At 41.7% G+C, this 12,209-nt stretch overlaps 1 protein-coding gene across 2 annotated transcripts; it reads left to right on the top strand.

The window, feature by feature from the left end:
• Positions 1-4,584: 4,584 nt before the first annotated feature.
• On the top strand, positions 4,585-11,717 carry FASLG (Fas ligand). Of its 2 annotated transcripts, XM_061185702.1 has the most exons (4): positions 4,585-4,875; positions 5,453-5,498; positions 10,047-10,103; positions 11,323-11,717. In XM_061185702.1, the coding sequence occupies exons 1-4, from the start codon at positions 4,585-4,587 to the stop codon at positions 11,715-11,717; spliced, it is 789 nt and encodes a 262-aa protein (XP_061041685.1). The 2 variants fall into 2 exon arrangements, with proteins under 2 accessions (XP_061041685.1, XP_061041686.1); XM_061185703.1 differs by lacking the exons at positions 5,453-5,498; positions 11,323-11,717 and having other exon boundaries at positions 10,047-10,082.
• The last annotated feature ends 492 nt before the right edge of the window (positions 11,718-12,209 follow it).

Raw genomic sequence — 12,209 nt, 5'->3', positions numbered from 1 at the left:
ATTAGGCATAAGGATTGGAAAGGAAGATTAAAACTTCTCATTTTGTCCACTGATAATGTATATCTATATAGAAAAAACCCCAGAAATCAATAGACACACTATCAGAAATAAAAAGAGAGTTCCACAAGTTTGTAAGATTCAAGATTATTTGTTACAAAGTGAAGAACATTTATTTAAACCAGTTATAGTCATCTGTATTAGTTATCTATTGCTGCATAACAAATGACCCCAAAATGTAATGGCTTAAAATAAAAAATATTTATCTTAAAATTTCTGTGGTCAGGAATTCAAGGTTGGTTTAGGTGGGTGTTATGGAACTGAATGTTTGTGTCCCTCCCAAATTCATAACTTAAAATTCTGTGTCCCAATGTGATGGTATTAGGAGGTGGGGCTTTTTGAAAATAACTAGGATTAGATGACGTCACGAAGGTGGGGCCCTCATGAATGGGATTATTACCCTTATAAGAGCCAGGAGAGAGCTTGCTTCCTCTCTCTTTCCGCCACGTGAGGATACAATGAGAAGTCAGCCATCTGCAATGCAGAAGCTGCAGTCTTTTTATAACTTAATCTGGGAAGTGCTATCCCAACACTTCTGCTGTATTCTATTAGTTAGAAGTGAGTCAGTAGGTCCAGCCCACACTTAAGAGGAGGAAATTATGAAAGGGCATGAATACCAGGTGGTGGGGGGTCATTGGGGTCATCTTAGAGGTTGCTTACCACAGAATCTAAAAATGCACAGAAAATTACAACATTTATAATCACAACAAAATTACAAAGTATCAAGCAATTTATCTAAGAAAGAATGGATAAGACCATCCCGAAGAAAAATTTTTAAAGTCATAAAGAACACATGGAAAACTGTGGATAGGGCCAAAAACATTGTAAAGAAAACACTTCCCCTAAATTAGTGCAATTACTGTTAATAGTCCAGTAGAACATTTTAAGACCATGATAGTTTTTCTTTTCCTAATACATATAGGAGAGATTAAATATACTCAAATAGTTATGTCAATTTTGAAAAAGAAGATCAAAGAGGGAAAATTTTACCATTCTAGCTCTCAAGACATTTTAGAAAGCCATAATTGTGAAAACTGTGTGACCCTAGTACCAGAATAGAGAAATAAATCAATGAAACAGAGATAAGAACCCAGAAAAAGACCCGACTACATGTATAAACTTCATATATGATAAATATACCACTGTAATTCAGTTGGAGAAAATATAGATTGTGTTGGGAAAACTGGTTCATACATGGAGAAAAACAAAGATGAACTCTTTTATACCACAAACAAAGATGAACTCCAGAGAGGTGAAAGCCTATACATGAAATCTGCGATGGTGTGAGATATTTTCAATGTCTAAAAGTAACAATAGATTAATATCTAGAATATAAAGTACAAGGAAATCCTATGAATAAACACAAAGAGATAAGAAACCCAATTGAAAAATGGGCATGGTGTACAAAACAGGAAATATACACAAAAGGGAAGACATTTGTATAACAAAAATATGACAAGATGTTCAACCTCACAAGAAATCAGAAAAAAAATTAATAGTATGATATGACTTTATATCCATAGCACTTGGTAAAAATTAGAAAAGTGGATAATACCAAGTAGAGATGAGGACATAGGGTAAGATCATCATGGTGTCAAGGGATTCAACCACTTAGATACTGATGTCAGACATTGACTTGTACTTTTCCCTGCAACATCTCTCCCCCATCTCCACCCCCTCTACCTTCTTTTATCCTTAGTGAAAGAAGGTAAATTACATTAAGTCTACAGATGAATCATTTGTGGGAAGATACACTGTATTTACAACAACAAGAACAGCAACATTTTTTGAGTGCTTACTTTGATGTTGAGGACTATTTTAAATGTATCAAATGTTTTGACTCGTTTAATTTTCATAAATTTCACAATAGTACCTATGAAATAGGTACTATTGTGATCATGCCCATTTTTATAGATGAGAAAACTGTGGCATAGAGGAGGGAAAGTGACCTGTCCAGTTCACATAGCTAATAAATGAAAGAACTGGGATTTGAACCCAGGCAGTTTAACTCCCTAACCATCATGTGACACTTTCTTTCTATCCTCCCCATCCAGGATATGGTGTATTTTTTCCATTTAATTGAATATTTGTCATTTTCAGGAAAATTTTTATAGTTTAAAAAATATGATTCTATTCAATTGTTATTAAGAGTTATTTCAGGATACTTTAAGCATTGTGTTTCTGGTTGTACATATGGTGGAATTCTTAAAATTATATTTTCTGATTATTAATTATAAACATCTTTTTTCATGACCATGAAGAAAGCCGTATGTGAGTTCTAAAGCACGTTACCTCTGCCCGTCTGTAAAAGAGATTGAGAACATTGTGCCGTCATTCTGATTTCATCTGGCTCCCTGTTTCATGCATGGAGACTGGGATGTGGGCAGAAGTGCCTGGAGAGGGGGCAGTGCCAGCTGTTGGAGTCTGATTTCAACAGACTGCCTTGTGTGTCACACTAAGGCATTTGGGCCACTCCCAGAATCAAACTTTCCAACAGAAGGTTTTAGGCAAGAAAGTGAGATAACTGAATTTGTTTTTAAAAACATCATTCTTGCAGCATTATGCAGGGTGACTTGGGCTTGGGAAAGGCTGGTGGCCGGGAAACCAGTTAGAGTATCACTGCAACATTTCAGGTGAGATAATAAAAGTCTGACCTCAGGCAATGACAGTAGGGAGGCAGCGTGCTCATGTGACAAGCATGGCTCAGGTAAAATCGACAGTCCTGGGTGACTAGTTCAATGCTGGAGGAGGGGAAGAGAGTGGAGTGGAATTTGTCACCAGAAAGAGTGACCTCAGGTGAAACAGGTTGTATTGGGAACGGGGGTGGGCAGAATGGAGCAGGGAAATAAGTTTGGTGTTGGTTTGGTTCAGGTGGAGAGCCAGAATGATAGCCATAGAAATGCCAAAACATGATATAACAACTAATGAAACTTCAAAGGCAGAACCCTTTAATAAAATGGAAAATAGGGATTTATGAGAGGTTTATATGATTTATGTGGAGCTGAGCACTTGGAAATGACTGAAAGTGGTATTTGAAGCCAGAGAAAATGTGAAATAAGTTTAGGTAGAGTCCCATCTTCAGTTAAAAAAAAAAAAAAATTAGGATAACCAGTTAAATTTGAACTTCAGATAAAAAACGAGTAATTTTTACTATAGTCCATGCAATGTTTAAGACATACTTATCCTAAAAACTAGTTATTATTTGAGATCCAAATTTAACTGGGTGCCATCTGACAACCATAACAGATATGGCAAACAGAAAGGCCTACAGGGACCAGGAAAGCCATTTCACATGGTGAGGTGTGTGAGAAATACAGTGGAGGGTGTGCAGGCTGGGCAGCCTGGAACACCTGTGTCCCATCCCCAAGAGCAGCTGTTGCCCAGCTCCAGCTGGTGGTTGTGCAGAGAGGGTCTCCAGACGGTCCAATATTCTAGTGGTTCAAAACATAATATAAAGATAATATAGGGCTTCCCTGGTGGCGCAGTGGTTGAGAATCTGCCTGCCAATGTTAGGGACACGGGTTCGAGCCCTGGTCTGGGAGGATCCCACATGCCGCAGAGCAACTGGGCCCGTGAGCCACAACTACTGAGCCTGCGCGTCTGGAGCCTGTGCTCCGCAACAAGAGAGGCCGCGATAGTGAGAGGCCCGCGCACCGCGATGAAGAGTGGCCCCCACTTGCCGCAACTAGAGAAAGCCCTCGCGCAGAAACGAAGACCCAACACAGCCAAAAATAAATTAAAAAAAAAAAAAAAAGATAATATAAATAAAAAAATATATGGAATATCCCAATTTTTAAAGGGGACAATCAGTAGAAAGAAAGAATACTGTGAGGCACAAGCAAAGCAGGTCTGTGGGCTCCGTAAGGCATATGGGCGACGGGTTTGTAACCTCTGATCTGATATCTACAGAGTGGACGGAGCAGGTTTGTAAGCTGTAAATTACGTTGCTTTGCTATGTCAGGGTGAATAGTATTTGGGTGTGGGGAAGGGATGGCAGCAGGGGGACGATTCCCTCCTGCCAAAGGTGAGACATAGAAGCGGCTTCTCTGGCCATGACTCCGTGCTCTCGCCCCTCAGTGCCTGAATGTGCCCCACTGGCCACTCTCCCCACGGCTGGGCAATGGCCGAAGTCCACAGGGCTGCGCTGCCGCTACCTGCTCTCGCGGGGCCTGAGGAGAGGAACCCGCCCTACCAGCCTTTCAGGCAACAAGGCAGCAGCAATTGGGGTTTTGAAAGCTTTCATCAGAAGATTGTGGGCGGAAACTTCCCCGGGTTTGCTCTGAGCTTCTTGAGGCTTCTCAGCTTCAGATGCAAAGCGAGTGGGTGTCTCTTTGAGAAGCAGAAAGAGGGAAAGAAAGAACGAAACAGAGGTGTTTCCCTGGGTTCTGGAAACTCTATAAAGAGAGCCGGCTCCTTTCTCTCGAGCAGTCAGAAGAAACAGGAGTCCCGTCCTTGACACCCGGGACTCCCCAGGATTGAGAAGGAAGAAAACCCTTGGCTGGGGGCTGGCCCGAGGCACTGGCTGCCATGCAACAGCCCTTGAATTACCCGTACCCCCAGATTTTCTGGGTGGACAGCAGTGCCAGCTCTCCCTGGGCCTCTCCAGGGTCAGTCTTCCCCTGTCCGTCCTCTGTGCCAGGAAGGCCCGGGCAAAGGAGGCCACCGCCACTACCACCACCTCTGAAGAAGAGGAGGGACCACAACACAGGCCTGTATCTCCTTGTGATGTTTTTCATGGTTCTGGTGGCCCTGGTTGGATTGGGGATGGGACTATTTCAGCTCTTCCATCTGCAGAAGGAACTGGCCGAACTCAGAGAGGTAAGCTGCCCCATGGATTGCTGTGCCCTGAAGGCATGGGTGTGAGACAGCCCTGCTGTAGTGGAGGGAGGAAGGTGACAGGGATCCATATGGACCACAGTCTTGCTTGCAAAGTACTTGGCAATCCTTTTTTCCTGTCTTAGAAATGAATCACTCTAGCCATCCTGTTCTATATGCAGAGAAATGGGGGCTCAAATGAGTGAAAGGAATATTATCTATGTTGGGAAGGATCAGGGCCAAATTAGGACTAGTAATTAGAGTTCTTCTTTTCTCAGTTGGCTGCTACCTACCTTATACTCAGTGATTCAAGAAAGAAAAGGAACTTGGAATCTTGCTTACAAGTGAATTTGTTCAAATGGACAAACTAAATTTCCTTGAAAATATTTAAAAATATTGGAACTATTCCAGATCACGAAACTGAGGCATGGAGAGGCACAACTTAGCCGGAGTCTGAGTTAGCAGAGGTTCTAAGGTGTTTAGATTCCCTTTCCAGTGCTTAGTTTATTTGACAATTCTGCCTCCTTTGCTTAAAGAACTTCATATTTATTATATACCTTTTCTCTTTTGGTTTCACCAGTCCACCAGCCAAAAGCATACAGAATCATCTTTGGAGAAGCAAATAGGTGAGTCCTTTCATGCATGTACATGAGTTAGAAAGATAGTCCTTAGCGCTGAACCATGTTGGGGGAATGCCTTGAATTCCATCTCATTCTTGGGCATATGTATACTATGGAAGAGGAATCCTAACCAATTCTGAATCTCTGGTCATTTTGGTTCTTTGAACTGGCCTAAAATACGAAGTGAATTTAATTGTTCAAAATTAGTGTAGCTGAGTATCGCACAAAAGTCAAAATAATTTCTGCTTGAATTTGGAAAGGGCAACACACATATACAACCCTGGACCTTTGCCCCTTAGCAGTTGGCTCCAGGCCTGTCCCCTTCCTCAGGCCTCCTGGTTCCCATGCACAGGGCTGTGGCTATAACTTCTCGGGAGAGAAGGGGAGGTAAAGGCAGAGATAGCTGCTGCTGGGAAAGATCCGTGCTCTCCTATTTAATCTCTATAAGAGATTACTTGAGTCAGACCTTATTTAAAATTTTTTCATAGGATATATTTAAGCTTTTAAAAAGTGGGCAACCAATCATCCACATTAGGATGGTTCTTTTGCAGCCACTGGAAAGCTTGGAGGAAGACTTTTGCCATTATTCAAAGGGTAGTCCCACTTCACTCACAGAGGCAATCGTGAGCTACCTTTGATAATAAAGGAAAAGCCTTTGTATGAGATCCAGGACAGGAAGAAGATGAAAATGTTGAACATTGACCTTCTAAAGTTTCAGGACATAGTTTTGGAAACTGTGGACAGATAGATTTAGAATACTGCAACTCATTAAACTAAGATTCACTGAACTTTAGATTTGGTAAGAGTTGGAAGGGAGCTTAGAGAACGTCTGGTCCAGTCATCTCATTTTTCAGAAGAGAAACAAAACACCAGATAGATTAGGTGATGTGCCCAAGACCACTGCTGTGAAACTGGAGTGAGAAGGAACATAGGCTCCTAATGCCTTGTCATTTATAGTGCTTCCCAGTACATGCTCTGGTGCCTCATGACATAGGGAAACTCCTGTCTCTTTCTGATGGCCATGGAATGAGAATAAAGATGACAAGCAAGATGCCTCTGCAAAGACAATAGTTAAATCTCATCCTTAGAAACTGGGAAGAAAACAGAAGACAGCACTGGCCACCCAGTAAGGGGAGCCTATTCCAATTTCTCAGGATATGCCTGAGAAACCCAAGTCACCCTATTGCCCTAGCAGGTAGGCTCTTGTAGGAGCCATCCACAGGATCCTCTGGTTTCTAGTTCTGGGTCTGAGTCCCTAAAGAGTTAGAAATTCCAGACGTACGCAAGCAGAGTAAAAACATTTGTTAGAAAAATAAAGCCTCTGGAGGATTTCTAAAATAAGATAGCTTTGAAAATCAGTGGAATGTGGCTGGTAAAATGGGTACCTAATTACTCATCTTTCACCCACTTTCTGGAGTCATTTTAGTAATTAAAAGTCCAGTGAACAGATGAGTCAGGTCTACCTGTCCCACTAAACAAGTATCAAGTATCTTTCCTAGATCAACCCAGATGGACCAGAAATTGGTGAATTATCACACGGAAATCAATTTAGCAACTTTACTAATGAGCTAAGAGATGCAAATTTAAAAAGGGGGATACCCAGGTTTATCCATCAAATTAGTGAAGTTTAAAAAACAAAAAACAAAAAACCCAGATTGGCAAAAATGTGAGAGAAAAGGGTCTGCTTCAACAGTTGAGAGTCAATGGGCATGTAAATTGCTACACCTTTTCTAAAGAGCAGTTGGGAAAAAGATATCAAAGGATTAAAACTGTTAATTTACCTTGTAATCTCATCACTAAGGCTTTATTATTTAAGAAAATAATCAAAATGTGCCTGAAAATTTATAATAAAGATGTTCATCACTTCCTTATAAGGCTATTTATAATAAACCAGTCAGAAGAAAGTTAAATGCCTCTTAATAGGAAATTAGTTAAATACATTACGGTGTATTCAGACGAGAGCATAATATGCAGCAACTAAAAGCTATATGTTAGGGCTTCCCTGGTGGCGCAGTGGTTGAGAGTCTGCCTGCCAATGCAGGGGACACGGGTTCGAGCCCTGGTCTGGGAAGATCCCACATGCCGCGGAGCAACTGGGCCCGTGAGCCACAATTACTGAGCCTGCACGTCTGGAGCCTGTGCTCCGCAGCAAGAGAGGCCGCAATAGTGAGAGGCCCGTGCACCGTGATGAAGAGTGGCCCCCGCTCGCCACAACTAGAGAAAGCCCTCGCACAGAAACGAAGACCCAACACAGCCAAATAAATAAATTAATTAATTAATAATAAAAAAAAAGCTATATGTTAGAAGGACATTTAATGCCATAGAGATTGTGCATTCTATATTGTTGGATAAAAGACAAGTTATAAAGCAGTGTGTTTAGTTTAATATTGACATATGCATATCTTTATAGTCTTAGTAAACATCTAGAAGGATTTATACTCCAACAGGTTAACTGTGATTTTTCTCTGGAAGGTACTATTGTAGGTTATTTAACCTTTCTTATTTGGTTCACTTTCATTTTTCCACAGTTAACTCATTAAATCTTTTATTCATTCACAAATGTTCTTGGAGTGTTTCCTGTGCGCCAGGCTGGGTGTTGGGTAGTGGGTGATGACAGAACGAGAGACAAGCGGCTTGCCCTCATCGAGCTCTTAGCATGCTAGAGAAGATAAACAAAAGCAAGCAAACAGACAACATACTTTGAAGTTGTACTAAGTGTGAGTTAAGATTGAGTGGTCTGGAAAGTCCCCTCTAAGGAGGTGTTGTTAATGTGGATGTGTGGATGTGTGTGGGTGGGTAGGAGGCTGGGAACCTCATTCCAGCACTGAGAATGGCATGTGCAAAGACCCTGGAGCAGGATACAGTCATCACCAAAATATAGGATATATTTCTACTTTATTTATTCCAACATTTATCCAGCAGATATTTTTATTGAGCACCTTCTATGAGAATAACACTGCGAGGGATATACAACATGTGATTCTCTGTTCCATTTCCTGTCAGTTCATGGCTGAATGCCAGATCAGCTGCACAGATGGTTTGTGGTGTAGGAATATAGGAGAGACTCAGTTTTGCCTTTCCTGTTCACTAACACCTCATTCATGGTGGGTGGTCCTGGGTGGCTACAGAGGTAATAATTGCTTACATCATATTCTCAGCTGATTGGAGCATTCTCACGCCATATAGAGTTTTACAGGCTAATCATGAGAAGCCTGATGTGGATGAGTGCCTTTCTATGAAACTTTCTTGAACGTCTTAGCTAAATTCATTAGTTAAGTGGTAGAGCTATTCCACTGAAATATCTAAAGTCAGAGAAATAGTACCTATTTAGAGAACTGTTGTCTATTTTAAATCTTTCAATTTAATTTAGCAAACATGTACTGATCACATGCCCTGGGGTAGAAACTGAGCTAATTACTCTGGTGGATTAAACATATAGTAAGGAATTTGCCATTTATTTGGGGAGTAAGATGAATTATACAGTTACCACAGAAAAAGGGGAGTCAAAACTGACAAGAGAGGTGAAGACAGAGTGCTTCTAGGTTTCAAAGGCAGGAACAACCATATTTGATTAGAAAGGCTTGGGAAGGATTTGCAAGAAAAGAGGTATTTTAGATGGTATTTGCAGGGTTGATAGGAATTTAGCACAGAGATCTGTTTGGGAGGGCATCCCAGGCAGAAGGAACAGCATGGGCAAAGGCACAGAGGCAGGGAAGCTGGGTGTGTTCAGAACTGTTGTGCAGCTATGTCTAGTGTGGGTGAGTAAGCAAGATAAGGCTGGACAGATAAGCAGAGATCACATGGTGGGGGACACTTGTACATAATTACATGTTCAATGAGGAGCATTCAAGGTGTTTGAGATCTTAGGATAATTTATTTGGGGCAGATTGTAGAATGCCATTGGGGAAGACCTAGTGGCCTGGAGATTAGCAGTCTTCTTCAGCCTTTGTCCTGCAGAGTCTTAAGGGCAGCTGAGCCAGAGAGGAAAGAGCCTTGGATTTGGACTCAGGAGACCTGAGTGTCAGTCCCACTCTAACACTGAGTAACCAGGTCTTCTTGGATAAGTCACCCAACTTTTTTTTTTCAGGAAATAACTTTTTATTTTATATTGGAGTATAGTTGATTAACAACATTGTGTTAGTTTCAGGTGTACAGCAAAGTGATTCAGTTATATGTATACAAGTCACCCAACTTTTAAGCTCATTTTGCCATCTATAAGATGGGACAGTAATCTCTACCTCAAAGAGTTGTAGCCAGTTATAAATGCAATAACTTATATGACACATCTTTATAAACTAACCTTTCTATTATTTTATTGTAACATTATAATTTATGCATGTGTCTATTTTAATTTAGTTCCTTTTTACCTCTCTGTTTCTGAAATACAGGCTGTTGTAATTCCTACAATTTGGACTTGAATGAGTTGGTTATGTTAGACTGTTGCCATTTATGCTTATAAAACCTCTTTTATTTAAGTGCCCTGCTTAGAGTCCCACAAAAAGAATAGTTGTTATGTCATTTTTTACATATATCTTTCATCTCTCTATGAAACAGGTCACCCCAATCCACCCTCTGAGAAAAAGGAGCTGAGAAAGGCAGCCCATTTAACAGGTCTGTATCTGGAAGATGGGCTTGGGAAAGCCTTTGGCAGAAAGCAGAAGAGCTGGTTGGTCTCCATGACTGTGCTCTGCAGGAATTGATACTTTCCAGTGACAGTATTTGAAACCCAAGAGTAGTTACATCTTTCTAGTCAGGTCAACTTCACACACACATTGAGCCCCTGCTCTGGACAAGGCCCTGTTCTAAACCGGAGAAATGGAGCTGCTTATGACGTGATCCTTGCCCATAACGAGCTCACTCTTTTCACTCACTCCAGTGACCCTTAGGGAATTTGGGGCACAGGTCCAAGAGGTGAGAGCTAGGGAGATGGGGAATGATGAATTATTTTAGTACGTGTTTCCCTGGTTTTCTGTAAGAACTTTACCCTGCTTTGTCCATGAGTAGAAAAAGGAGAGGGGAGGCCCAGTCCTGGCACTAGTGGTCGTGTAGTGGAGTGAAATGATTTGATAGCAAGGTGGTATGGGCACTCCCAGTGTAAAGTCCACAAATACCTGAAAAGTGGATAAGTATCACGGAAAGTGGTATGCTGCTGTCCCTGAAATTGTTTCAGCAGAGGCTGTAAAATGATCCAATTTAGATAAACAGACATTTCTTGAGCACATGCTGTGTGCCAAGCCTGTGGGACATGGAGATGAACCACACATGGCTCCTGCCTTCAAGGAGCTTACAATCTAACAGGGAAAGACAGGTGCATAAGCAATAATTCCAGCATTCTCTGCTTAAGAATGTACATAATGCTGTGGGGATACAAATGAAAGGGGATTTTCGCCCACACTGAAGAATCCTTAGTGCAGGTAAAGATTGGACTAGATAATCCCTAAGGTCCTTCCCAACTTTAGAACTTCAGAGTTCCTTGGATTTGACTTTCCACCTCATGAAGGGACCTCAAACCCTAGTAGTTTTGGTACTAGTTCTGAACCTTTGTTCCAGAGAGCTAAAATCATCCCAATCATTTCTCACTGCAGTTGATTAGGGGTATATGCTATTGTCCCAGATGTGTGGATGATAAAATTGAAGACATCAATTTGATAAAGGTGTGAAGAAATTCAGTAACAGGTCAGGCCTGATCCATCACCTGGTTCACTATGGGCTATGTCATTTGGGGTAAAAAGCATTTGCTCAAGGAATGGTCCACAATTTTGCCTTGGAAGCTTGGTTTGTTGATACATGAGCATTCCTGGCTGAAAGCTCCTCTCTGGTTTGGTTTCAGGCAAGCCCAACTCAAGATCCATCCCTCTGGAATGGGAAGACACTTATGGAATTGCCCTGGTCTCTGGGGTGAAGTATAAGAAGGGCAGCCTTGTGATCAATGAAACTGGGCTGTATTTTGTGTATTCCAAAGTATACTTCCGGGGTCAGTCCTGCAACAACCAGCCCCTGAACCACAAGGTCTACACGAGGAACTTTAGGTACCCCCAGGACCTGGTGCTCATGGAGGGGAAGATGATGAACTACTGCACTACTGGCCAGATGTGGGCCCGCAGCAGCTACCTGGGGGCTGTGTTCAATCTCACCAATGCTGACCATTTATATGTCAATGTATCTGAGCTCTCTCTGGTCAATTTTGAGGAATCTAAGACATTTTTTGGCTTATATAAGCTCTAAGAAAAGCACTTTGGGATTCTCTCCATTATGGTTTCTTGTTATAGGCACTGAGAATGTTGTCTTGAATGAGGGTCTTCTTAAGTCCACTTGAGGTCAAGAGAGAAGACATGAACCAAGAGGATCTTGAGACCACAGGGTCCAGCAGTTCTACAGTTCCTCATCTCACCTAAGGTCCACAAGCCAGACAGGAGGAAGACTATGAGTAATGAACATGAAACTCTGGGCTGCCATGTGAAGATGCAGAGGCAGGGAGAAGCAGCTCCCAGGGTGTTCTACACTCATCTTAAGTGGCCTACCACACTTTGGTACACTGAAAATGACACCTTTTAACTCACCTCTTGGGGTGGGTCTACTGTCTACCTCAGGGGAGGCTGTCTTTCACGTCTATGGATGCAACATGAATGTATAAGGGATGGGAAAAGAGGACTAGGCTTACATGATAAGCTAAAGAGACTAAAAGGCCAGTGTCCCACTGGCAACATCTTTACTTCT

Source organism: Eubalaena glacialis, chromosome 3 (assembly GCF_028564815.1).
Source record: "Eubalaena glacialis isolate mEubGla1 chromosome 3, mEubGla1.1.hap2.+ XY, whole genome shotgun sequence".
NCBI lineage: Eukaryota > Metazoa > Chordata > Mammalia > Artiodactyla > Balaenidae > Eubalaena > Eubalaena glacialis.
This window is presented reverse-complemented; position numbering and strand designations above follow the sequence as displayed.

Coding starts and splice junctions, on each gene's coding strand:
- FASLG (XM_061185702.1), top strand. CDS start 4,585: ATGCAACAGCCCTTGAATTACCCGTACCCCCAGATTTTCTGGGTGGAC. Junction 5,499..10,046: donor ATCTTTGGAGAAGCAAATAG/GTGAGTCCTTTC, acceptor TCTATGAAACAG/GTCACCCCAATCCACCCTCT. Junction 10,104..11,322: donor AAAGGCAGCCCATTTAACAG/GTCTGTATCTGG, acceptor GTTTGGTTTCAG/GCAAGCCCAACTCAAGATCC.